A 26,728-nucleotide genomic window follows, 5' to 3' on the forward strand; every position below is an offset into this window, starting at 1 on the left:
ACTCAGCGGGTTGGGCAGCATCTTATTGAATGATTGAAACACAGTTTTATTGAATCTCATTGTTCACTGAGGGGAATAATAACTCCAACACACACAGACACACACACAGACACACACACAGACACACACACAGACACACACACAGACACACACACAGACACACACACAGACACACACACAGACACACACACAGACACACACACAGACACACACACAGACACACACACAGACACACACACACACACAGACACACACACACACACAGACACACACACAGACACACACACAGACACAGACACACACACAGACACACACACAGACACACACACGGACACACACACAGACACACACACAGACACACACACAGACACACACACAGACACAGACACACACACAGACACACACACACACACAGACACAGACAAACAGACACAGAGACACAGACACACAAACACACAGATGAATGGAGTGAGTGCGCATGCGCGGGACGACGACGGCGTCGGGAGCGAGCGTCGAGTGCGCGCCCGCACGCGCAGTGACGGTTGAGCGGCTCCTGTGCGGCGGCGACGATGATGACGGGACCGCTGGTGGCGGCGCCAACTGCGGTCTCAGCCCTGATGCAGGTACGGGGGTGGGTGGGTTCGAGCCCGGGGGGGCGGCCGACCGACCGACAGTCTTGGTGGGCGGTGGATTTGCTCTCCGAGTCAATGGCGTGCACGGCCGGAGCGCTCTCAGTCAATGGCAGCCTTCTACTGAATTCCCATCTCTCCCAGGCAGGGTCTTCCAGCCATTCCCACCCATTCGCATTGGACCTTTCCCATCTCTCCCCACTGCTGGGCCTCCCCCACCTCTTCCCACTGGGCCTCTTCCCGCTGCACCGTTCCCATCTCTTCTCACTGCACCATTCCCACCTCTTCCCATCTGGACCCTTCCCATCAAGACCTTTCATATCTGGACCTTTCCCACCTCTTCCCATCTGGGCCTTTCCCATCTGGATATTTCACATCTGGACCTTTCCTATCTGGATCTTTCCCACCTCTTCCCATCTGGATCTTTCCCAACTCTTCCCATCTGGACCTTTCCCATCAAGACCTTTCCTATCTGGACCTTTCCCACCTCTTCCCATCTGGATCTTTCCCAACTCTTCCCATCTGGACCTTTCCACCTCTTCCCATCTGGACCTTTCCCATCTGGACCTTTCCCATCTGGACCTTTCCCATCTGGACCTTTCCCACCTGGACCATTCCCACCTCTTCCCATCTGGATCTTTCCCAACTCTTCCCACCTGGACCTTTCCCACCTCTTCCCATCTGGATCTTTCCCAATTCTTCCCATCTGGATCTTTCCCACCTCTTCCCACCTGGACCTTTCCCACCACTTCCTATCTGGATCTTTCCCACCTCTTCACATCTGGACCTTTCCCTCCTTTTCCAGGGTCTTACAATCCAATGCTGATGACTTTATAGTTCAGGTTATGTGATTGTCACATGTGCAAGTAAGATCCCAGAAGCAGCAATTTGCCAATGGCCAGCTGATGTTGCTTTGGAATTTCCCCTACTCTGCAAAATATTTACATTTGTCTAAACATAGTGCTGGAAAAACTCTGGGTCAAGCAGCATCTGCGGAGGGAATGGACAGGAGTCAGGTCAGGACCTTTCTTCAGACTGATCGGGAGGAGGGGAGGGGGAGAAAGCTGGAAAAGAGAGGTGTAGTGGGACAAAGCCTGGCAACTGATAGGTGGAGACACAAGGAATTGCAGAAGCTGGAATCCTGCATAGACTGCAGAGTCCTGGGATCAGGCAACATCTCTGGAGGACATGGATAGGTGATATTTTGGGTCAGGACTCTGCTTTGGATAGGTGAGGAGGTGAAGGTTGTTTGGTATTGGGGTGGAGTAAGTGACGAAGGATAGATGTGAAAAGGAGACCACGGGGGTCAGGTCAGGGAAGGTATAACATTTAGTCCAAGATAAAGTCCAATTAAAGATAGTTTGAAGGTCTCCAATGAGGTAGATGGAAGGTCAGGACCTGGTGAGAAGCCGATTCAGATATCTGATATCTGATAACAGCTGGGAAAAAACTGTCCCTGGATCTGGAGGTGGGCATTTACAAATGTCTGTACCTCTTGTCTGATGGGAAAGGGGAGAAGAGGGAGTGACCTGTGTGAGACTGATCCTTGATTATGCTGGTGGCCTTGCTGAGACCGTTTCATTAGTTCCTCAGGACTACACTAATGTCAGATTAGACCTTTTGTGCTTGAGTTTAATTTGTGCGCTTAAGGTGACAACATTTTCACTTGACAACCGCCTGAGCTGCAGCTGTTGTTCAGAACAAAGGGAGTTTTTGATGCCAAAGTATAGATGCACTTAAGGGGAGGCTGGATAAGTACAATGGGGAAGGTAATAATAGGTAAAACTGACAAATTCATGTGAAAAAGTAGAATGGACTTCCAGACATTGGATCAGCCTTCCTGGGAATCAACCCATGGAAATGATTGGCCCAGGTAGAGTCCCTGGCTGCATCATCAGAGACTGCATGGATAACTGCAGAAGCATTCGCAAACACCCAAACACTCTCCCTACCACAATCTGAGGTTCCCACTGCTTTCTAAAGACCAATGACACCTGGAGCCAAAGAAAAACAAAGCAGAGCACCTTAGTGACTACCTTGCGGTTGCCCCGATATCCAGTATCATGAAGTGCTTCCATATGCAGGGTCATGCCACATCAATTCCAGCCTTCCAGACAGCCTTCATCCACTAATTCGCCTACTGCCGTAATGGGTCCATGGCAAATGCCATCTCCATGATCCTACAGTCATCCCTGAAATAATTGGAAAACAAGGACATCTACATCAGACTCCTATTTATTCTAAAGCAGGGTCCCGACCTGAAACATCAACTATCCATGTTCTCCAGAGATGCTGCCTGACCCGCAGAGTTACTCTACCACTGTGCGTCCTATTTATTGACAATGGCTTTGCCTTCAACACAAATAGCTGGACCTAGTATAGACACAAAAGGCTGGAGTAACCTAGCGTGTCAGGCAGCATCTGTGGAGGAAAGGAATAGGTGACATTTCGGGTAGAGACCCTTCTTCAGATTGAGAGGCAGGGGGAAAGAGAACCAAGAGAAAAAGAAGGTACATAGAATAAACGAATGAAAGATCTGCAAAAACGCAACGATGATCATGAAAAGGTGGAGCCTACAATGGTCTATTGTTGAGTGTGGGGCAGGTGATAATGGGTTATACAGACAGTGAAACTTAACAGGACGACGTGAAACTAGTACGACGACTAGGGTGGGGGAGGGACGGAGGGAGAGGGGATTCAAGGGTTACTTGAAGTTAGGGAAATCAATTTTACTGCGCCATCTGGACCCAGTACTCAGCATGGAATATAAAATGTATGAGGTGCTGGTAAGACTGCACCTGGAGGGCTGCAGATTGCTTTAGTCTCCATATTTAAGGAATGATGTGCTTGCATTGGAGGAATTGAGGAGGATATTAACTAGGTTTATTCCTGGGATGAAAGGGTTAAAATAGGAAGAGGTGTTGAGCAGATTGGTGTTTAGAATATTGAAATCTCATCTTATCAAGACATGCACAATTGATAGAGTAGATATCAGTAAATCCAGGTGGCATTATTTTAGAACAGAGGGATACTCATTTAAGATGGGGGTGAGGAGGAATATCTTTGAGTTTAAAAAAAAAACTGCAGATGCTGGTATAAATCGAAGGTAGACAAAAAATACTGGAGTAACTCAGCGGACCGGGCAGCATCTCTGGAGAGAAGGAATGGATGACGTTTCGCTGAGTTACTCCAGCATTTTATGTCTACCTTTGAGTTTTTGAATATATTCGAAGTAGAGTTTGACCTGCAATGCACTTGACTTAGACTTCAGACATACAGCGTGGAAACGGGCACTATCGGCCAACCAAGTCTGCGCCAACCAGCGATACCGTACACTAGCACCATTCTCCACTCGAGGGTCAATTTACAATTTTACCGAACCCAATTAACCTACAAACCTGTAAATCCTTGGGATGTGGGAGGAAACTGGACACCCGGAGAAAACCCACGCGGTAACAGGGAGAACATCTAAACTCTATGCAGCTCTCCTCATCATGATTGAACCTGGATCTCTGGCATTGTGAGGCAGCAACTCTACCCCTGCGCCATTGTTCCTTATGGAGGGAGAATGGGAAAGTGCAATTGAAACAAGGACTTCATCTGCCATGATTATACTGAAGGATGGGGAAGGATAACCCACTCCATGTTCTTATCCTATGTGCTTGAAGACAAAACTCTAAACTCCAGTGTCAGTATGAGACGTGCCGTCTTTCAAATGAGAGGTTATACCATCTCTGTCGATCCGTAAAACAAAAACCCTGTTGTTCCAGAGCTGACTCATCTATTTGTCTCATTCATTTCCTGTTTCAATCGTTGCCTTTTATTATATCAGCATTCTCGGTTCCTTCGATCAAGCATTCAATAATTAAGCTGACTCACATTTTTCTAAAGTACTATCCGATGTGTTGGAATTTAAATGTAATTCAAGTTCTCAAGATTTGGCTTGAGGTTTGGGAAAACCCTGCATATCTATTAAAATGAAAATTCTGAAGGTCTACCGAGTATTGAAAGACTGGAGCGGCTAGGCTTGTATACGCTGGAATTTAGAAGGATGAGAGGGGATCTTATCGAAACATATAAGATTATTAAGGGGTTGGACACGTTAGAGGCAGGAAACATGTTCCCAATGTTGGGGGAGTCCAGAACCAGGGGCCACAGTTTAAGAATAAGGGGTAGGCCATTTAGAACGGAGATGAGGAAAAGCTTTTTCAGTCAGAGAGTTGTAAATCTGTGGAATTTACTGCCTCAGAAGGCAGTGGAGGCCAATTCTCTGAATGCATTCAAGAGAGAGCTAGATAGAGCTCTTAAGGATAGCGGAGTCAGGGGGTATGGGGAGAAGGCAGGAACGGGGTACTGATTGAGAATGATCAGCCATGATCACATTGAATGGTGGTGCTGGCTCGAAGGGCCGAATGGCCTACTCCTGCACCTATTGTTTATTGTCTATTGTCTATTTTGTTTCAAAATGAATGACTCATTTCATGGGTAATTTAATATTTTAAAGGCCTGAGGGGGTAATATTTTGCTAAAGCTGAGAATGCAAAGCATTTGATTCAGTAGAGATTTGAATTTCAACTTCTTGCTCTTGAGGGAGTGCAGCGTAGGTTCACCAGGTTAATTCCCGGGATGGCAGGATTGACATATGATGAAATAATGGATCGACTGGGCTTATATTCACTGGAATTTAGAAGGATGAGAGGGGTCTTATAGAAACATATAAAATTCTTAAGGGTTTGGACAGGCTAGATGCAGGAAAAATGTTCCCCATGTTGGGGGAGCCCAGAACCAGGGGTCACAGTTTAAGAATAAGGAGTAGGCCATTTAAGACTGAGATGAGGAAAAACTTTTTCAGCCATTAGAGTTGTGAATCTGTGGAATTCTCTGCCACAGAAGGCAGTGGAGGCCAATTCACTGGATGTATTCAAGAGAGAGTTAGATATAGCTCTTAGGGCTAACGGAATCAAGGGATTATGGGGAAGAAGCAGGAACAGGGTTCTGATTCAGGATGATCAGCCATGAATGGCGATGCTGTCTCGAAGGGCCGAATGGCCTACTCCTGCATCTACGTTCTATGTTTCTATGTAACTTGCATACGAGAGATTCTGGGAGCCTCTAGCATGGCATTTGGGTTTTCAATCTGTTGAATGGCCCACCTGTGCGCTAGGGTGTCGTGCTGATATTCCAACCTACCTCATGTAATGCTTCAATGTTATAATGCCATATTCTGCACTCTGGGTTGGTTTGGTAGGTTTGCAGCCAACATAATTCGCAGAGTTGCAGACAGTGATTGTCAAGGGAAAAGTGGGATACAGATCAGCAACAGAAATGGGTTGCTAACTATGAGACTTGATTGTACTCGTGTATAGTATGAGTTATAGGTTGTTGAGCCTCACATAGGGAAGCTCTTGGAGGATTATTTGGGATATAATTTACTTCCATTTGCAAGAGAATTGCTTAATTAGGGGCAGCATGCCTTTGTTCATGGCAGGTGATTGAGTCTTTTGAGGAGGTGATGAAGCAGATCAATGAGGCAAGATCGATGAATGTTGTCTATATTGATTTTAATTAGACATTTGATAAAGTCCCTCAAGGTAGCTGATCCAGAAGATTAAGATGCATGAGATCCATGAAAACTTGATTGAATTCAAAGCTGGTTTACCTATAGAAGACAGAGGGTTGTGGTGGAATAAATGGTTAGTAGGTTTAATTCAAGGTCATAAGTGATAGGAGCAGAATTAGGCCATTTGGCCCATCATATATATAACATTTAACATATAACAACTACAGCATGGAAACAGGCCTGTCCGGCCCTACCAGTCCACGTCGACCATTCTCCCTGACCTAGTCTCATCTACCTGCACTCAGACCATAACCCTCCAATCCCCTCCTATCCATATACCTATCCAATTTACTCTTAAATAATAAAATCGAGCCAGCCTCCACCACTTCCACCGGAAGCCCATTCCATACAGCCACAACCCTCTGAGTAAAGAAGTTCCCCCTCATGTTACCCCTAAACCTTTGTCCCTCAATTCTGAAGCTATGTCCCCTTGTTGGAATCTTCCCCACTCTCAAAGGGAAAAGCCTACCCACGTCGACTCTGTCCGTCCCTCTCAAAATTTTAAAAACCTCTATCAAGTCCCCCCTCAACCTTCTACGCTCCAAAGAATAAAGACCCAACCTGTTCAACCTCTCTCTGTAGCCTAAGTGCTGAAACCCAGGCAACATTCTAGTAAATCTCCTCTGTACCCTCTCCATTTTGTCGACATCCTTCCTATAATTTGGCGACCAGAACTGCACACCATACTCCAGATTCGGCCTCACCAATGCCCTGTACAATTTCAACATTACATCCCAACTTCTATACTCGATGCTCTGATTTATAAAGGCAAGCATACCAAACGCCTTCTTCACCACCCTATCCACATGAGATTCCACCTTCAGGGAACAATGCACAGTTATTCCCAGATCCCTCTGTTCCACTGCATTCCTCAATTCCCTACCATTTACCCTGTACGTCCTATTTTGATTTGTCCTACCAAAATGCAGCACCTCACACTTATCAGCATTAAACTCCATCTGCCATCTTTCAGCCCACCCTTCCAAAAGGCCCAAGTCTCTCTGTAGACTTTGAAAATCTACCTCACTATCAACTACTCCACCTATCTTAGTATCATCTGCATATTTACTAATCCAATTTGCCACACCATCATCCAGATCATTAATGTAAATGACAAACAACAGTGGACCCAACACAGATCCTTGGGGCACTCCACTAGACACTGGCCTCCAACCTGACATACAATTGTCAACCGTTACCCTCTGGTATCTCCCATTCAGCCATTGTTGAATCCATCTTGCAACCTCACTATTAATACCCAACGATTTAACCTTCTTAATCAACCTTCCATGTGGAACCTTGTCAAATGCCTTACTGAAGTCCATATAGACAACATCCACAGCCTTGCCCTTATCAATTTCCCTGGTAACCTCTTCAAAAAATTCAAGAAGATTAGTCAAACATGACCTTCCAGGCACAAATCCATGTTGACTGTTTCTAATCAGGCTTTGATTATCCAAATAATTATATATATTGTCCCTAAGTATCTTTTCCATTAATTTTCCCACCACAGACGTCAAACTAATAGGTCTATAATTGCTAGGTTTACTTTTAGAACCTTTTTTAAACAAAGGCACAACATGCGCAATGCGCCAATCTTCCGGCACCATCCCTGTTTCTAATGACGTTTGAAATATTTCCGTCATAGCCCCTGCTATTTCTGCACTAACATCCCCTCAATGTCCTAGGGAATATCCTATCAGGACCTGGAGACTTATCCACTTTTATATTCTTCAAAAGTGTCCGTACCTCCTCTTCTTTAATCCTCCTAATTTCCATCACTACTCTACTTGTTTCGCTTACCTCACATAATTCAATATCCTTCTCCTCGGTAAATACCGAAGAAAAGAAATTGTTTAATATCTCCCCCATTTCTTCCGGCTCAGCACATAGCTGTCCACTCTGACTCTCTAATGGACCAATTTTATCCCTCACTATCCTTTTGCTATTGACATATCTGTAGAACCCCTTGGGGTTTACTTTTACATTACTTGCCAAAGCAGCCTCATATCTTTTTTTCGCTTTTCTAATTTCCTTTTTAAGATTCCTTTTACATTCTTTATATTCCTCAAGAACCTCATTTACTCCCTGCCGCTTATATTTATTGTATATCTCCCTCTTTTTCCGAACCAAGTGTCCAATTTCCCTGGAAAACCACGGCTCTTTCAAATTATTATTCTTTCCTTCCCTCCTAACTGCATTCTCCTGCCTTCTGCCCATAACCCCTGACACTCACACTAATCAAGAATTTACTACCCATCTCTGCCTTAACAAATATATCCATTGATGGCCTCCACAGCCTTCTGTGACAATGAATTCCACAGATTCACCATCCTCCGACTAAATAAATTCCTCCTCATCTCCTTCTTGAAGGAATGTCCTTTAATTCTGAGTCTATGACCTCTAGTCCTAGACTCTCCCACTAGTGGAAACATCCTCTTAACATCCACTCTATCCAAGTTTGCAGACAACACTAACATTGGCAGAGTTGCAGGCAGTGAGGAAGCTGTCAAGGTGTACAGTGGTATACAGACCAACTACAGAAATGGGCAGAGAAATGGCAGACAGAGTTTAATTTGAGCAGTTGTGAGATGTTGCATTTTGGGAAGTTGAATGTAAAGAGAAAGTATGCAGTTGATGGCAAGACCTTTAACAGCATTGATATACAGAGACATCTTGGGGTCCAAGAACCATATCTCCCTGAAAATGGCAACACAAGTAGATAGTGTTAAGGAAGATGTATAGTACACTTGCCTTCCTAGAACTGGGGGGGGGGGGGGGGGGGTGCGGATGTGGGGGTGTGGAGATGTGGAGGAATTTTAGATGGTGTGGAAGAAGTTTACCAGAATGCCGCCTGGATTCGAGGACATTAGCTGTAGGGAAACAAGCTTGGATTGGAACATTGGAAGCTGAGAGGAAACTTGATAGAGATATATGAAATTATAAGAAGCGTAGATAGAACCATTTTCCCAGCGTGGAAATGTAAAATACTAGAGGACATAGCTTTAAAATGAGAGACACAAAGTTCAAAGGTAATGTGTGGGGAAAGTTCTTTAACACAGGTGGCAAGTGCGTGGAACACGCTGCCAGAGGTAGTGACATGAGGCAGATGCGATAATGGCATTTATAGAGGTTTTTAGATGGGGACATGAATATCCAGGAATGGCAGATTATGGATCATGTGCAGGCAGAGGAGATTAGTTTAACTTGGGATCATGATCAGCACAGACATAGTGGGCTGAAGGGCCAGTTCCTGTGCCGTACTGTCCTATGATTTGATTTGACTGGCTAGCACGCAGGCAAAATATTTTTACTGTATCTTTGCACGTGACGATAATAACTCAGTGTCAAGGCCCTGGTGCAGAATTTTGACCTGAAACGTTGACTATTCCTTACCTCCCACAGATGCCGCTCAACCTACCGAGTTCCTCCAGCATATTGTTTGGTGCTATAACGTACCAAAATGTATAGTTTAGTTTACTTTGCCCTCGTTTAGTTTAGAGATACAGTGCGGAAACAGGCCCTTTGGCCCACGGAGTCCACGCCAACCAGCGATCACCACACATTTACACAATTCTACACACTAGGGACAATTTACATTTACACCAAACCAATTAAACTACAAATCTGTACGCCTTTGGAGTGTGGGAGGAAACCGAAGATCTTGGAGTAAACCCACGCAGGTTAAGGGGAGAACGTACAAACTCCACACAGACAGTACCCATAGTCAGAATCGAACCTGGGTTTCTGGTGCTGTAAAACAGCATTTCTACAGCTGCGCAACTTTGCTGCCCTTCAGAGCATCTGCCTAAAAGAGCTGACTACAACATTTTCAATATTTTACCATTCACAAAGAATTGTTTTATATTGTGGAGAAGCAGGTGCTGTGCAATATGTTAACTCAACAAAAAATATTTTATTGAGCAATCTCACCAGACTACAATTAGATGTAATGTGTGGTTTGAATGTGTGCAATTAAGCACTGATTTTTCAGCATAGCATGAGGCAGTCATCAGCCAGATTACTAGTGTTTGCTTCAACCATGAGAAATTGAACTGTGCTTCAACACCCATTTATTTAATACAGAAAGTAATTCCTGCTGTTTTAGAATTTATACATTTAGACTTTAGAGATGCAGCATGATAACAGGCCCTTCGGCCCACCGAGTCCACATTGACCTACACTGGACCTATCCTGCACACGAGGGACAATTTACCGAAGCCAATTAACCTACATTTATGGAGTGTGGGATAAAACCAGAATATCTGGAGAAAACGCACGTGGTCACGGGGAGAGTGTACAAACTCCGTACAGACAGCACCCGCAGTCCGGATTGAAGCCGGGTCTCCGGTGTTGTATGGCAGCAACTCTACTGTGCTGCCCACCTGCAAAAGTAAATCAAAACCATAAACAGTTTGTTTTGCTTTTTTCAGAGCAGTATGAATTCCCTAAAGACTATACTGATGGCCTTCCTTTATGCAGATATCAACATTTTTTGACTGATGAACTACGGGAAAACATCATGGTCCTTTTTCCCTTGGACATGGTGGTACTTCCAATGTTTTGTGTTTATGGTTACTTAGCTCCTTGATATCCTGTCCATTTTCATCAAACCATCCTGGTGACGCATGGTAGAGAAGCCAAGTGTCAAATATAGTGGACTTCAGGTCAGCTGTTGGCTGGGAGTCCTCAGATTGTAAGTTGTTGCCTCATCAGGTTTGACTAGACAATAATCAGTTGAGAAGTTATAGGTAGTAGTGAGGGTACGGTACATCTTTGTCCCTCCCTAACATGCAATCTAATGTGCCTGCCCCAGGGGTGTTGCTGTGAGGTATTTGCCTATCCTCCTTGGTTCTGATGAGCAATCGCCAAATATTTTGTTAGCAGGATGCCATTTAAGTTGACCTTCCCTACTCCTCCTTTAGACTTTAGAGATACAGCACAGAAACAAGCTCTTTGGCCCACAAAGTCCACGCTGACCAGCAATTACCCCTTACACTAGCACTATCCCACACACTAGGGACAATTTACAATTTTATCAGAACCAATTAACCTGTAAACCTGTACATCTATGAAGTGTGGGAGGAAACCGGTGCAGAGAAAACTTACGTGGTAACAGGGAGAACGTACAAACTCCATATAGACAGCACCGTGCTCAGGATTGAACCCAGGTCTCTGGTGCTGTAAGGCAGCATCTCTACCACTGCTCCACCATGTCGCATCAATTCTTGCTGATCAAACTTTGCCTGAGGGTTGTCTTTTCCCACCATGTTTTCCATGAGGATCAGTTGTCTACTCCTGGGATGCAGATAAGGATTTTTATCAAGGTTGGAATACGTTCTCTCTGCTCTCATCTGAGGTTTCCAAGCCTGGGGCACGTATGCTGATGACTGTAGTGTGTTAATTTTGTGAGGCAATGGCTGAGATACCAGACCAAGTTATTGTGGTTTAAAAAAACTCATTCCAGGAAGACAATATTCCTCTTCTTGTTGTTGCCTGTCCAAAAGGTACTTTGTTCTTTAAATTAGTCACCTTGTGTCTTGCTCAGCAGAATTATATCAATGGCTCTTTATTGTCACATATGCACTGCACAGTGATATTCTTCTTTCATAGCTCACACATGCACGAGTCGCCATGTTTGGCGCCATTTATGGAAAGAAAAAGTCCAAAGTCCGGTCCATGTGATGGGCGTACTGGAGTGCCCGTGGTCCAGATAAGCCCCTGGCTGCTGCAGGGCCTCCTCCGTCACCCTCAACCAGCTCAGCCCACAAACCGACATCCTTCTTCTCGCCCGACCGCCTTGGTGTCCCGGTGACGCCTTCTGCAGACGGCCGTGAAGGTGCCCCATTCTCTTTCCTACAGGCCCACTTCTCGCTTCCGTCATCGCCAGCGGCTCCCCCCTCCTCAGATCTCCGGTCTTCGGGGCCGAGCTCGGTAGCTTCCAAGCTTACCCTGTAGGCAGGGAAATCTGCAGGCAGATATCAAGGTGTCTTGAGTTCCAATGAGGGGATTTGGGCATGTGGGCCGGCTGTGTGGCTGGAAGTGGGCAAGTGGATCACTGGGTCACTGGAATGCAGTGGCACTGGCGCCAGATGTATAGTCAGGGTCTCTCGTTTCCCTTATCCCTAACCAGTCTGAAGAAGGGTCTCGACCCGAAACGTCACCCATTCCTTCTCTCCAGAGATGCTGCCTGTCCCGCTGAGTTACTCCAGCTTTTTGTGTCTACCTTAAGTCAGGGCCCAAAGCAGAAGATAGAGGGGTGGGAGAGTTAGAGCAAGAAGAGAAGCAGGACAAGATCTCCTACCTGTTTGTCTTGTGTCTCAAATGTGCTCAAGCCAATACCAGCATTCCATGATAATCCACGATGATTTGCCAAGACCTTTTCAAACATTTAAGAAAAATGCCACAAAGTGCTGGAGTAATGGAGTAACGGTTCACGCCTCTTTTCTGATCTGACAACCTTTTGTCTCCTTTCACCTTGAAGCTTTGTCACTTACTCCACCCACTTGCCAATCACACCTGTGCCAGTATCCACCTATCACTTGGCTGACTTTGTCCTACCCCCCCCCTCTTCCAGCTTTCTGCCCCCAACCACTCATTCAGAGAGAGGGTCCCAACTGGAAAAGTCAGAGGGTAGTTAATCTGTGGAACTCATTGCGGCAGAGGGCTGTGGAGGCCAAGTCAGAGGATATTTGTGAGGCAGAGATAAACATTTCTTGATTAGAACGGGTGTCAAGGGTTAATAGACAATAGACAATAGGTGCAGGAGTAGGCCATTCGGCCCTTCGAGCCAGCACCGCCATTCAAATGGCCGAATGGCCTACCCCTGCACCTATTGTCTATTAACCCTTGACAGATTATGGGGAGAAGGCAGGAAAATGGGATTAGGAGGCAGGGATCAGCCATGATTGAATGGCGGAGTAGACTCGATGGGCCAAATTACCTAATTCTACTCCTATAACTTGTGAAAGATCTTCTAGAGATGTCCTTCACCTATATCCACTTATCACTTCATGCATTCTCCTCCCTAATACTAGAAGTCTGACGAAGAGTCCCAACTTGAAAAGTCACCTATCCATGTTCTCCAGTGATGCTGCCTGACCCACTGAGTTACTCTGACATTTTGTGGATTTGACAGACCTTCATGGAGGGGTGACCTTCACGGTTTTGCATTTTTACCAATGTGACAACTTCATGATAAGGTGCTCCCACTGCAACATATGAATCAAAGGCAAGTGTGTAGAAAATGTTAGGCTACCTGATAACTAAAGGGCCTTTCCCACTTAGGCAATTTTTTTTTAGGCGACTAGGCTGTCGCCACATGGTTGCCGTGGTGTTGCCTGTATGGTCGTGAGTCGTCTCCGACGAGTCTTTCTGGTCACCGCTGGATTTTCAGAATGTTGACCATTTTTCGGCAACACTGGGTTTGACGCCAATGAGCGTAGCTTGACATATCCTGACGTAGGTGCTGTCGTAGGTTGTCGCCAGATGACATAGGTTCCCAGAATGGCGGGACTGTCATATGTTGAAAGACTGGAGCGATTAGGCTTGTATACACTGGAATTTAGAAGGATGAGAGGGGATCTTATCGAAACATATAAGATTATTAAGGGGTTGGACACGTTAGAGGCAGGAAACATGTTCCCAATGTTGGGGAGTCCAGAACCAGGGGCCACAGTTTAAGAATAAGGGGTCGGCCATTTGGAATGGAGATGAGGAAAACCCTTTTCAGTCAGAGAGTTGTAAATCTGTGGAATTCTCTGCCTCAGAAGGCAGTGGAGGCCAGTTCTCTGAATGCATTCAAGAGAGAGATAGATAGAGCTCTTAAGGATAGTGGAGTCGGGGGGTATGGGGAGAAGGCAGAAACGGGGTACTGATTGAGAATGATCAGCCATGATCACATTGAATGGTGGTGCTGGCTCGAAGGGCCGAATGGCCTACTCCTGCACCTATTGTCTATTGTTGTCGGTGCTGACTTCGGTGAATTCCATTTGCGGCAGGTACGGGCGTCAAAACCGGAGACAAAAATGACATGAATTGTCTTCAGTTGTCGCCGACAGGATTGTAGCTTGACGCGGATGGACGTAGGTTGACTTTGGTTGTCGTAGGTTGTCGCCTGTGTAGTCGTAGGTGCGGTCGTAGGTGGACGGCCTACTCGCGACGATTGGGTCGCCGGTTGTCGGTAGCTTGCCGTAGTTTGACGTTGACTAGGTGGTAGGTTGTTGTAGCTTGTCGTAGACATTGTCGTGGTGGGGGCCAGTCGACGTTTTTTTGGCGACCTGCTATGACTATGACAGTCGCTGGCAGTTGCCTAAACAATCGCCTAAGTGGGACAGGCCCTTAACAGACAGTGGAAATATTTTTAAGCCTTCAATATGAAATTTGAAATGGTAACTTTTTTGTATGGGGTTATTTTTTGACTAAGATTATATTTTTGTGCTGTGTCATTGGTTATTTCCCCGTATTAAAGCTACCCTGTAACTGGAAACTAATGTTACTTGATCCCATCAAGTCTTTAGACTTCACATTTAGAGATACAGGCCCTTCAGCCCACCGAGACGCACCGGTCAGCAATCACCCCATACACTAGCACTATCCTATTCAGTAGGGACAATTTTTATAACATACCGAAGCCAATTAACCTACAAACCTTGCGTCTTTGGAGTGTGGGAGGAAATTGGAGTACCCGGAGTAATCCCATGCAGTCAAAGGGAGAACATACAAACTACGTACAGGTAACACCCGTAGTCAGGATCGAACTCGGGCATCTGCCGTCGAAAGGCAGCAACTCTACTGCTGCGCCATTGTGTCACCCGATAATGTGTATATCTTATCTGTTCTTCAGTAAAATAGTTTGCAGTAAAGTGAACCAATTGGCGTGGATTATGGTATTTCTGTAAGTCATTAACATCAGTTTAACTTGAAAATATGTTTCCCTGGCAATTATCTCATTTTTACATCGTTCCAATATGAAAAATGTCATTACTCTAATTTGTAAAATGATGCACTGTATTTTGTGTTGAGTATGTAACCCGAGTCCTTGTATGATGTACTGTCGAACACATGAGATTTATGACTCTTTTGAATGAGTGCATAGCAATGAACAAAACCTCAACCTCCAGTTTGAATATTGAAGGAAGCGTTCTAGTTTAGGAAACCTGATGGACCTGCCACAGAGCAAAATTCAAGGAATTTTGTAATGGTCAGAAGCGGTCTCGAGTTTGAAGTGTGAGGATTGTGTTATGAAAAAAGGACAAGTGCTATTCAGGGGCCTGGAGTCTCTGGATTTTAAAGAAATGAGAGGTTACTTTGTTGACACATGATTCTGAAGGAGATTTGCATGATGAATGCTGTCAGGATGTTTACTCTGGGATGCATGTATCAAATTAGTGGACACGTTCTCAGAATAGTAATTCGACCAGGGCGGCACGGTGTGCCTTACAACGCCTGAGACCCAGGTTCAATCCTGACTATGATTTCTGTCTGTACGGAGTTTGAACATTCTCCCCGTGACCGTGTGGGTTTTCCCCGGGTGCTCTGGTTTCTTTCCACACTCCAGACGTACATGCTTGTAGGTTAATTGGATTCGGTAAAGACTACAAATTGTCCCTGGTGTAGGATAGTGCTAGTGTACGGGGATCGTAGATCAACGCCGACACAGTAGGTTGAATAGCCTGTTTCCGCACTGTATCTCTGAACTAAACTAAAGACTACTTGACAGCTCTAGAATTTCTTCTGAGGGTTGTGAATCTGGAATTTTCTACCTTCCTAAAGGTCTGTAGATGCAGAGTCATTAATTATATTGAAGGTTGAGGTAGATTCTTGGACAACAGGGGAGTTTGGTGTTATAAAAGGCCTGGATAGAGTGGATGTGGAGAGGATGTTTCCACTAGTGGGAGAATCTACGACTAGAGTACATAGCCTTAGAATTAAAGGATGTTATTTTAGGAAGGAGATGAGGAAGAATTTCTTTAGTCAGAAGGTGGTGAATCTGTGGAATTCATTGCCACAGAAGGCTGTAGAGGCAAAGTCAGTAGATATTTTTAAGTCAGAGATAGATAGATAGATAGATTTGATGCGATACGATAAAACTTTATTCATCCCCGGAGAGAAATTGGTCTGCCAACAGTCACAACACACAAGGTACAGTGCCATCACCGGGACAAATGAACAAACAAACAAACACAGACCTATCCCCATGACAGAGGATTCTAAACCTAGAGTGCCCCCTTCCCCCACACCGGGTTCCCCCTTTGTTCCCCCGCGCGCGCGGCTTCCGGGGACATTTGATTAGTACAGGTGTCGGGTTATTAAAAGTTGTTAATTTAGATGTGTAATGTTTTGCGTTTTCAATTTGGTGCAAATGCTGTTTGTTTGTCGTATCCGATGCTGTTCATTGCCAAGATTTTCCTTGCATTTAGTGATGCGAAGGCTATGAACGTGACCAGGCCTTGAGTTGTCCGTGTCCAGCTTGCACACACCAACCACGGAGGGACAGATTAGACCAACTGTGTGCAGAGTCACCATTTATCTTCAGAGAGACATGTCTGGCGACACCTGCCTAACCTCACCTTGTCCTCCCTCTGGAGCCAAACCCAAGGCCATCAGCTTCAAAGGAGGAAGCATGGGGAACAAATACATCAGGTTAAACGTCGGAGGCTCGCTGTACTATACCACCGTTCAGATTCTGACCAGACACGACACGATGCTGAAGGCAATGTTCAGTGGAAGAATGGAAGTCCTGACTGACAAAGAAGGTGAATGTCATTTTATGAGTTGTCTCCAGGTTTGCAGTTGCACAGAATCCTTCACAACTTTGGGGCATGTCAAAGTGTCTCAGCCAGTTGAAATACTTTTTGAAGTGTTGTCACTGTTCTTGGACACTAGTCAAATTGGAGATGGTAGCAGTCATAGAGTCTTGCATCACAGAAACAAGCCCTTCGGCTCAACTCGTCCATGCCAACCACGATTCCTCATCTAAGCTAGTCCCACTTGCCCACATTTGGTCCAAATCCCTTTCCTCTCCGTGTACGTGTGTTGAGCACTAATATACTAAAATGTGCCATTTTATATGACTATTTTCAAGGCTTCTAACCTAGTGGGTCCTTGTAGAAAAATTATAAATGTCTTCCCCCGTGCATGAAATGATGTAAATTAATTGGAGATTAATGGAGGAGATTGGTACTAATATGGGCAATGACAGCAGTAAAACAGATTTTGGCTGTTTTTAAATGGGAGTTTACTGCATGCCACAAAATGGAGTCGTAGTTTCTTAGTTTATTAAAAAGTATAATAAAAAGTAGTGCCTTGAAATTTTCTTGAAATATATTACCATATATCCAAATAGCTTCAGAATAGTCCAAAATGTACGTGTGATAAATATGCACTTAATATTACACTGGGTTTAAGTAAATATAGTTATGCCGGTCTTTTTACATGGGCAATTGTGCCTGGGGTTGTTTCTCACTTAGCAGAGAGAGCAAGAAAATAGTTTAAAGTATTTCAATTACCACTGTTCTTACAAACATGTAGCCACTGCCAGTATTTAAGTCTCCCAGTTACAATGTTACACTTCATTGTTCGAAGTTTATATAAATTTCCATTGCAGCACATGGATACTCAATGATACAAATTGTACAGATTGCTAGTTTTGGGTACAGTTTCTTTGGGTGATGATAAGGTTAGAGACAAATCAAGGTTACTGAGTTAAATTGTGAAATTTAGGTGAAGAGCTAAGCCCATGTTACCCCTTAAAAGCTGAAGGGTTCTGACCCAACATGTCACCTATTTTTCTCCAGAGATGATGCCTGATCCACTGAGTTACACCAGCACTTTGTACCTATCTTCGGTGTAAACTAACATCTGCAGTTCCTTCCTACACCTATCAAATCAAATTATATTCAGCTAATGCAAAGCTTGGAGGTTCTTAGAGTCTGCACATGTGACCTGCTTCCATTTTGTTTCTCTGCTTGTTTGATAAACAGTTATCCCTCAGTGTTCCACACTGACCTCGTGGAAAAAAGGCAACCTATAACTATACAGATGTCTTTATCATCAACCATTCTGAAGGTTATGGATCTATCCCTATTCGAGCTTTTCTTAAATTAAGTGCACGAGCTAAGCAGTATAAAGAGATGACCCTTGCATTTTAATTGTGAATACTGTATAACCAATTGATTTTTAGTTACCATGATGTGTTGGAAGGAACTGCAGATGCTGGTTTAAACCGAAGATAGACACAAAATGCTGGAGTAAATCTGCGGGACCGACAGCATCTCTGGATAGAAGGAATGGGCGACATTTCAGGTCGAACCTGAAACGTCTCCCATTCCTTTTCTCCAGAGATGCTGCCAATCCCGCTGAGTTACTCCAGCATTTTGTGTCTTTCTTTAGTCACCATGATGTCTTCTAAAGCAAGGCTTTTAATGTTCCATACCATATTCCAAATAATTAATTTACCAGCTTGGTAGGAATATCAAAATACCTGATGCTATCCATCTCCCATTTTGGTGAGAAGCGGCCACACCAGATAATGAAATGACACTGGACTGATTGATTGATAAATCATCAACTATTATTCAGTCACCGAGCCGGACATTTTAAGTGATGTCTCGTAAAGTGGCATTGGATTTTGTTTCGGTCTTCCTATGGGAACGGCAGAATATGACAGGCCAGATCTCTTTAAATGTTCAAATTGTATTCAGCGGAGGTTCATGAGCAGTTCTGGCAAGGATTATTTACAACTGGTGTGAAATTAGATTGCTCACAATGTCAAAAATGGAATAGGTCAGTTGTGGAGTAGGAGGAAAGGCGGTGACGATGACAAAAAATCAATTGGTTACACAGTATTCACCATTAAAATACAAAGGTCAACTCTTTATACTGCTTAGCTCATGCATTTTAGTTTATTTACAGAAAAGTTCTCCACAATTTCCACACAGTCAGCACCTGAGGTCAGGATCGAACCCGGGTCTCTGGCACCGTGAGGTGGCAGCTCTACCAGCTGTGCCGCTGTGCCAGCCAGCTGAGCCAAGTTGCCTCTGAAGGAAAAAAGAATAAGTACAAATATTGATGGAACTATGGAAATATCTTGTCAATAAAAACAGTCAAGCAATGTAGCACACAAGCTATGAAATGCTATAGGTTTGCTTCAACTACAGTTGAGGGTTGAGGAAAAGTATGGGGAATTTTTCCATCAGCAATTAAATGGGATTAATTGTACGAAGCCAGGCAAGTTGTACTTGAATGGATTGAGTAGCCTTTTATTGATAACAGTGTTCTTACACTGTATTACGGGTGGTGAACTCTCGAGTTCTCTTATGTAAAGGGAAATTGGGATGAAAGGCATCCTAATTTGAATAATGGTCGTTTAACGTGATATTTGGTATTTTTCTGAACAGGTTGGATTCTTATTGACCGCTGTGGGAAACATTTTGGCACAGTTTTGAACTACCTGAGGGATGACTCTATTATTCTTCCGAAGAGTAAGCGGGAAATAAAGGAACTGTTGGCAGAGGCCAAATATTACCTCATTCAAGGCTTAGTCGATGTCTGTCAGACAGCATTGCAGGTAATTTACAGATGCTATCCTTTAATTTAACTTTTATTGCTAAATCTAATTTAGCAATCTATTTTTTTTCTCTCTGTGGATGCATTGTAATATGTATTATAAATTTGTCCCTACGGTAAACGTTTTGTGCTATTGTAGCTCCATCTGTAAAGTCTGCACGGGTACCAAATCCAAAATAAAAGCTACATTGTGACTTCATGTACGATGAGCCTTATGCTGGCATAAGGACAGACTAGGCCCTTGTGTTGACAGAACTATGAGTACCACGTCTCTGGGATTTTTGTTTGTGCTCCACATATTTGCCATCTTACAACTTCAGCAAAAATCACCATTAATGGGACCGTCGAGAAGGGCACTGCCTCGGTTTGCTTAGGATTTTCAGCTGATGGAAAGTGAATGAAGGCGTTTGAACTGAACTATCCGACTAAGCTACAGACAGTCAAGAGTGTTTTATTGTCATATATCCCGAAACAGACAATGAAATTCTAACTTGCAGCGGCTCAACAGATATGTAAACATATTACTCTGTAAAACCCATAATAAACAACAAAAAATGTTCAGTATATATATTTTTTTAAAACAGACAAATAAATAGACAATGGTAGTGCAAAACCAAAAATAATGCCCCCAAGTCTCCGGAGCCTATTTTATTGTGTTTAATAGCCTGATGGTATCACAAAATGCTGGAGTAACTCAGCAGGTCAGGCAGCATCTAGGAGGGAGGGAATGGGTGACGTTTCGGGTCGAGACCTTCAGACTCTAAAGAAGGGTCTCGACCCGAAACGTCACCCATTCCCTCTCTCCTAGATGCTGCCTGACCTGCTGAGTTACTCCAGCATTTTGTGATTCCTTCGATTTGTAGTTAAAAGCATCTGCAGTTATTTTCCTACACTAATAGCCTGTTGGTTGTAGGGGTGAAGCTGCTCCTGAACCTGGACGTTAGTTTTCAACCTCCCATACTTTCTTCCGATGGCAGGAAAGAAATGAGAGCGTGGTGTGGGTCCCTGATGATGCTGGCTGCCTTTTTGAGGCAGTGACTCTTGTAGATCCCTTCAATGGTGGGGAGGTCAGTACCCATGATGGACTGGACAGTGTTCACCACTTTTCCGAAGCTCCCAGGTGAAATAACATTAAACAATTGTGAAAGCTAAACATCTTGTTGCAAGATTCTGCTCCCCCCCCCCCCCCCACCACCATCCCCTCCCCTTCCCCACCTGTATCCATCTATAACTTGCCAGGTTTTGTCCTGGTCCTCCATTCTTCCAGCTGTCCAAGTGTGTAGGATAGTGCTACTGTATGGGGATCGCTGGTCGGCACTAACTCGGTGGGCCGAAGGGCCTGTTTCCGTGCTGTATCTCTAAAATTAAAACCTAAAATCTAAACACAAAATGCCAAATGAGATCATTGCACTAGGAAAGGTGATATCAGATTGCATCTCTAGTACGTCACTTAGAATTTGGTATATCTCTGAATAAATCTATGAAATCTGCAACGAAACACTGGTCTAAGTGGTGCAGTATCGTCTTGAGGCTTGGGTTACCAATCTGGAGGTGGGATCAAATCCCTCCAAGGCAGATGGGGGAATATTTATTCAGTTTCAGTAAATAAACATTTTGTTAGCAGCACTCGGGAAAGAGATGTGCCATCGTTGCCACCTCTGGTCTGCGTGAGATGTCAGACGCAGTGTGGTTGACTGTTCACTTCCCTCCGAAACAGCTGACGGAGCCACTCAGTCAGGGATGTTCGGAAATAAGCCGTAAATGTTGGTCTTGAGTGATGCCCTCATCCTGCAAATACATGCTGCAAAGAAAATTCATAGCAGGATGCAACTGTTGCAAAAAGTAAACAAAAGGAAGGCAAAATAGCAAGCAGTTATATTGTAGTCTACTTTGGCTTTACAAACCTGTAGATGGTCACTGAGACTGAGAACTGATGATTAATACTCAGTACATCAGTACTTCTCAGTACTCAATAATACTCAGTACTAATCAGTACTACGTTTAGTACTGAGTACTGATTAGAATATGAAAACATGGATGTAATGCTGAGGCTTTATAAGGCACTGGTCAGATCGCATTTAGAGTATTACGAGCAGTTGTACCCCATATCTGAGGAAGGATGTACTGGCTTTGGAGAGGGTCCAGAGGAGATTTACGAGAATGATCTCAGGGATGGTTGGGTTAAAGTATGATGAGCGTTTGACAGCACTGGGCCTCTACTCGCTGCAGTTTAAAAGGATGAGGGGGTGGGGGGGGTGGTCCTCATTGAAACATACCGAATACTGAAAGGCCTGGACAGAGTGGATGTGGAAAGGATGTTTCCACTAAAGGGAGAGTTTGGGACCAGAGGCCACAGCCTCAGAATAAAAGGACATAGCTTTAGAAAGGAAATGAGGAGAAATGTCTTTAGTCTGCGGGTAGTGAATGTGGAATTCATTGCTAGGACATTGCTAGGAGATGTCAACAGTTATGGGGAGAAGGCCATAGAATGGGGTTGAGAGGGAAAGATATATCAGCCATGATCGAATGGCGGAGTAGACTCTGGGCTGAATGGCCTAATTCAGCTCCTGTAACTTGTGAACTTAAGTGGTCAAGAACCTCTCATTTTAAATACGTTTGCTGAAAATTGTCAAGTAACAAATTTTGTTTGTGACTTGTGAAACAAGGGGGTTGGTGAATTTTTGTAGCTGGCAAAGCCTTCTGGCAGCAAAACAGTGTTGCACCTCGCATGACCAAGGAATAAAACAATTCTTTTCACTCTTTTCCTTGTGCAGCTGGAATATTTTCCGTGTTTGCTGTACTTGGCTGAAGTTAGATTTGTGGTCGCCATAGCAACCGTGTCCTCGTGAGGGCAAGGTTATTCATTGATGGCTTCCTTCAACTCTGAACTTTGATTTTCTTTCAGGAAAAGAATGAATGCTGTGAAGTTGCTTGCACAATCCCCATGATAACGTCTCCCAAGGAGGAAGAGAGACTAATCGAAAGTTGCGCTAAGGTCATAAGACTATTGTATATTTTATTGGATTACATATTTTGCCAGATGTTATTGCAGTTACTAATTGTACTTTTTACCAACAGCCCGTTGTGAAGCTGCTTCACAACAGGAGCAACAACAAGTATTCCTACACGAGGTACGATGATGTTTCTGTTTCAGGTTGGGCTCAGTTATGTTAGATTGCCTTGTTGGGGTTCTTTTCAATTATTACTTTGACCTGCATCTTAAATTGTTAATGTTAATTAGGTACTGACTAGTAACAGCTTCCAGTGGGTCATTGGAAAGTGGCGAAAAAGCAAAATGATTCCGTGTAAGATTGAGTTGGCTCTTTAAGGCTTATCTTTTGAAAACATTTCTCGTGCAACAAATTGGAAATGGAACAAGATTGCCTTTCGCAGTCAGTTAACCTTCTGTTTCTCGAGTAACACTGCTTCTGTGTATCTGGCTACCAGTGCGCTGTTTACTAGCCACTGAAGTTGTATCATGGTGAACTTTGGCAGCTCTGTTTAAAGACAGCTAAATATTATAAACTACCTTTTCCCCAACCTATACTCATTTCTCAGTTAACTTGGTGAACACCAATTTCGGTAGCACAGTGGCGTAGCAGTAGAGCTGCCTTACGGCACCAGCGACACACATTCGATCCTGACTATGGTTGCTGTCTGTACGTTCTCTTTGTGATCACCTGGGTTTTCTCCAGGTGCCCTTCCACACTCCAAAGACATACAGGTTTGTAAATTGTTCCTAGTGTGTGTAGAGTGGTGTGATTGCTGGTCAGTGCGGACTCTGCGCCAAAAGGCTTGTTTCTGCACTGCCTAAAGTAAATTAATGCAGATAAATGCATACAATTGTCAGGGTGAGAGAGTCAAGATTGTTTAATTGTCATATGAAGTGACAATGGAACAATGAAATTCTTACTTGCAGCGGCATTGCAAGCCTGTAAACACAATACACTTGAATTAATGTAAAACATAAATTCGATAAATCAATAACCACAATAATATTGTAGAAAAAATCATCAGTCCTTAATACAATCAAAGTATCCATTGAAGTTCACGGTTTAGTTTAGTTTAGAGATACAGCGTGGAAACAGGCCCTTCAGCACATTGAATCTGCACCGACCAGTGATACCCGCACACTAGCACTATCCTACACACACTAGGGACAATTTACATATTTCCCCATGCCAATTAACCTACAAACCTGTATATCTTTGGAGCATGGGAGGAAATCGAAGATCTCGGAGAAAATTCACGGGGAGAACGTACAAAATCCGCACAGGCAGCACCGGTAGTCCGGATCAAACCCAGATCCCTGGCACTTTAAGGCAGCAACTCTACCACTGCGCCACTAGTTAAGGCTAGTGTTGTCAAATATTCAAGAGCCTAATGGTTGCAGGTTATGCAGAGAGAGGGAAACTTAGCAGCCAGAACTGTTTGCGGTAAATTTACTTGCATAAGAAGAATCTGCCCTGTGACCTATGGGTGCGTAACAGTGAAAGGTTTTGGATATAATGCAATATTTTTGCGATTTGTACCAAATCATGGGTTTCAGATGATCTTACAATTGAAGGACAAAGTCCCATTATGTCTACTGCTGCTTTTCGTACATGGTTGCAAGCATCCATTTAACATCAAAATCAATAACAGGCGATGTAAAAGATGCTGGAGTATTCATTATTGCTAAAATAAAAGAACGGCACAAAAGTCATAGCTCTCCTTGTGAAAAATACAGTGTGAGACAAAAAGCTAATCAATTTATTAGAATGTTTTCCAAAAAATGCCCTGATAATTTATTTTTATTTTTGAAATGTATGGGTTGCAAGTGATCCCGTCTCATTGATAATTAAATCCTAAATCAGAATGTCAAGATCTGTTTGGATCGATGGCTTGAGAGATATGCAAGCTGATTCAAATATTGATTTTGGAGTTGGTATGTGGCCCGAGAGGTTCTATGTTATAGGTTTGACCAGACCACAAAAGTAAAGCTTGCATAGCCTATCGCTCAGCTTCAAACTAGCCTAGGGTTTACCGACAACATTAAGTTCAAAATCTTTTTGCTTTAAATCTAAATTGGATTCATTGGAGGTGGTCTTGGAGGGGAGGATGATCCACAAACTGCAGAGCATCTTGCACAATACAGCTCAACCCCTCCATGACACACTGGTCAACCTGAGGAGCACCTTCAGCAACAGACTGGTTCCACCAAGATTCAGCATGGGGCGCCACAGGAGATCCTTCTTCCCTGTGGCTGTCAAACTGTACAACTCCTCCCCCTTCTGTCGTGGGGTAGACTGACTCCCCTTCCTCCAATCCTGGACTTTCCACTTGTCACTTTAATTTCATGTATCTTCTTGTGTTTTTATGACTGTTGGCAGACCAATTTCCCTCCTGGGATAAATAAAGTTCTATCCTATCGTATCGTAAATCAATACAAGTTTAGTTTATTTGATAATGCACATAGTCGACTTTATACATTTGCTCATTGTATTTTTTTTGTAACAAAAGCAAACCACGATTCAAACATTTTGTAGAATATAGAACAGTACAGCCGGGTACAAGATCTACGACCTACAACGTCTGTACTGAACATGATGCCAAAACCAGCTCCTTTTTTTGCATGGACATGGTCCATTTCCCTCCATTCCCTGCCTATCTATGTACTTATCTGACAATCTCTTAACTGGCACAAATACATCTGACTCCACCAGCACCTCCGGCACCATAGTCCGAGCACTCACCAATCTCTGTGTAAAAAAAAACCATACCCATGCATGGCCTTTAAATGCTGGCCCTCTCACTTTAAAGCTTTGTCCTCTAGTATTTGATATTTCAATCCTGGGGGGAAAGGGTTGTGACTGTCTACCCCATCTGTGCCGCTCACAATTTTACATACGTCTATCAGGTGAATGTTTTATTGAATGTTTAGTTTTCTTTCTCAAAGAGCTGCAAAAATAGATTTGCTTTGGTGATTGTGACTTAATGAAATATTCTCCATGCAAGAACTTGTGTCAATGTATCAAAAAGCTTCATACAACCGCGTTGGTGCTGTGCATTATCAGTTATTTAAATTTGGTTTTATTTACTCAGCAATTCTGATGACAATTTGTTGAAGAACGTCGAACTATTCGACAAGCTATCCTTGAGATTTAATGGAAGAGTGCTTTTCATGAAGGATGTCTTGGGAGATGAGATTTGCTGCTGGTCGTTTTACGGGAAAGGTCGCAAGCTTGCTGAGGTTTGCTGCACCTCCATTGTGTATGCAACCGAAAAGAAACAAACCAAGGTATGTGGAAAATAACCACTGTTTTACTTTACTTTAGACTTTAGAGATACAGTGCGGAAACAGGCCCTTCGGCCCACCGAGTCCACGCCGACCAGCGATCACCCCCTACACTGGCATTATCCTACACAACTAGGGACAATTTACAATTTTTACCAAAGCCAAATAACCTACAAACCTGTACATCTTTGAAATGTTGGAGGAAACCACAGCACCCGGGGGAAAACCCATGCAGTCACTGGGAGAACGTACAAACAAACTCCGTACAGATAGCACCCTTAGTCAGGATTGAACCCGGGTCTCTGACGCTGTAAGACAGCAATTCTACAGCTAGACACAAAATGCTGGTGTAACTCAGCGGGCCAGGCAGCATCTCGGGAGAGAAGGAATAGGTGACGTTTCGGGTCGAGACCCTTCTTCACACTGATGTCAGGGGCGGGGGCGGGATAAAGATAGGATATAGTAGGAGACAGGAAGACTAGTGGGAGAACGGGGAAGGGGGAGGGGGGGAAGAGAGGGACAGAGGAACTATCTGAAGTTGGAGAAGTCAATGTTCATACCTCTGGGGTGTAAACTGCCCAAGCGAAATATGAGATGTTGTTCCTCCAATTTGCGCTGGGCCTCACTATGACA

General features: G+C 44.0%; 1 protein-coding gene across 1 annotated transcript in view; it reads left to right on the plus strand.

Annotated features, from left to right (window-relative positions):
- Positions 1–501: 501 nt before the first annotated feature.
- LOC144606397 (BTB/POZ domain-containing adapter for CUL3-mediated RhoA degradation protein 2) overlaps positions 502–26,728 on the plus strand; it is a 33,955-nt gene continuing 7,728 nt past the window's right edge. Inside the window, exons 1-6 of the mRNA XM_078422437.1 lie at positions 502–623; positions 16,671–17,006; positions 19,650–19,819; positions 22,724–22,813; positions 22,897–22,949; positions 25,903–26,098. Coding sequence (XP_078278563.1) covers positions 16,793–17,006; positions 19,650–19,819; positions 22,724–22,813; positions 22,897–22,949; positions 25,903–26,098 — 723 coding nt within the window. The 5' untranslated portion in view covers positions 502–623; positions 16,671–16,792. The remainder of the gene's footprint in view (positions 624–16,670; positions 17,007–19,649; positions 19,820–22,723; positions 22,814–22,896; positions 22,950–25,902; positions 26,099–26,728) is intronic.

This window comes from Rhinoraja longicauda, chromosome 26 (assembly GCF_053455715.1).
Source record: "Rhinoraja longicauda isolate Sanriku21f chromosome 26, sRhiLon1.1, whole genome shotgun sequence".
In the NCBI taxonomy this organism is placed as follows: Eukaryota; Metazoa; Chordata; class Chondrichthyes; order Rajiformes; family Arhynchobatidae; genus Rhinoraja; species Rhinoraja longicauda.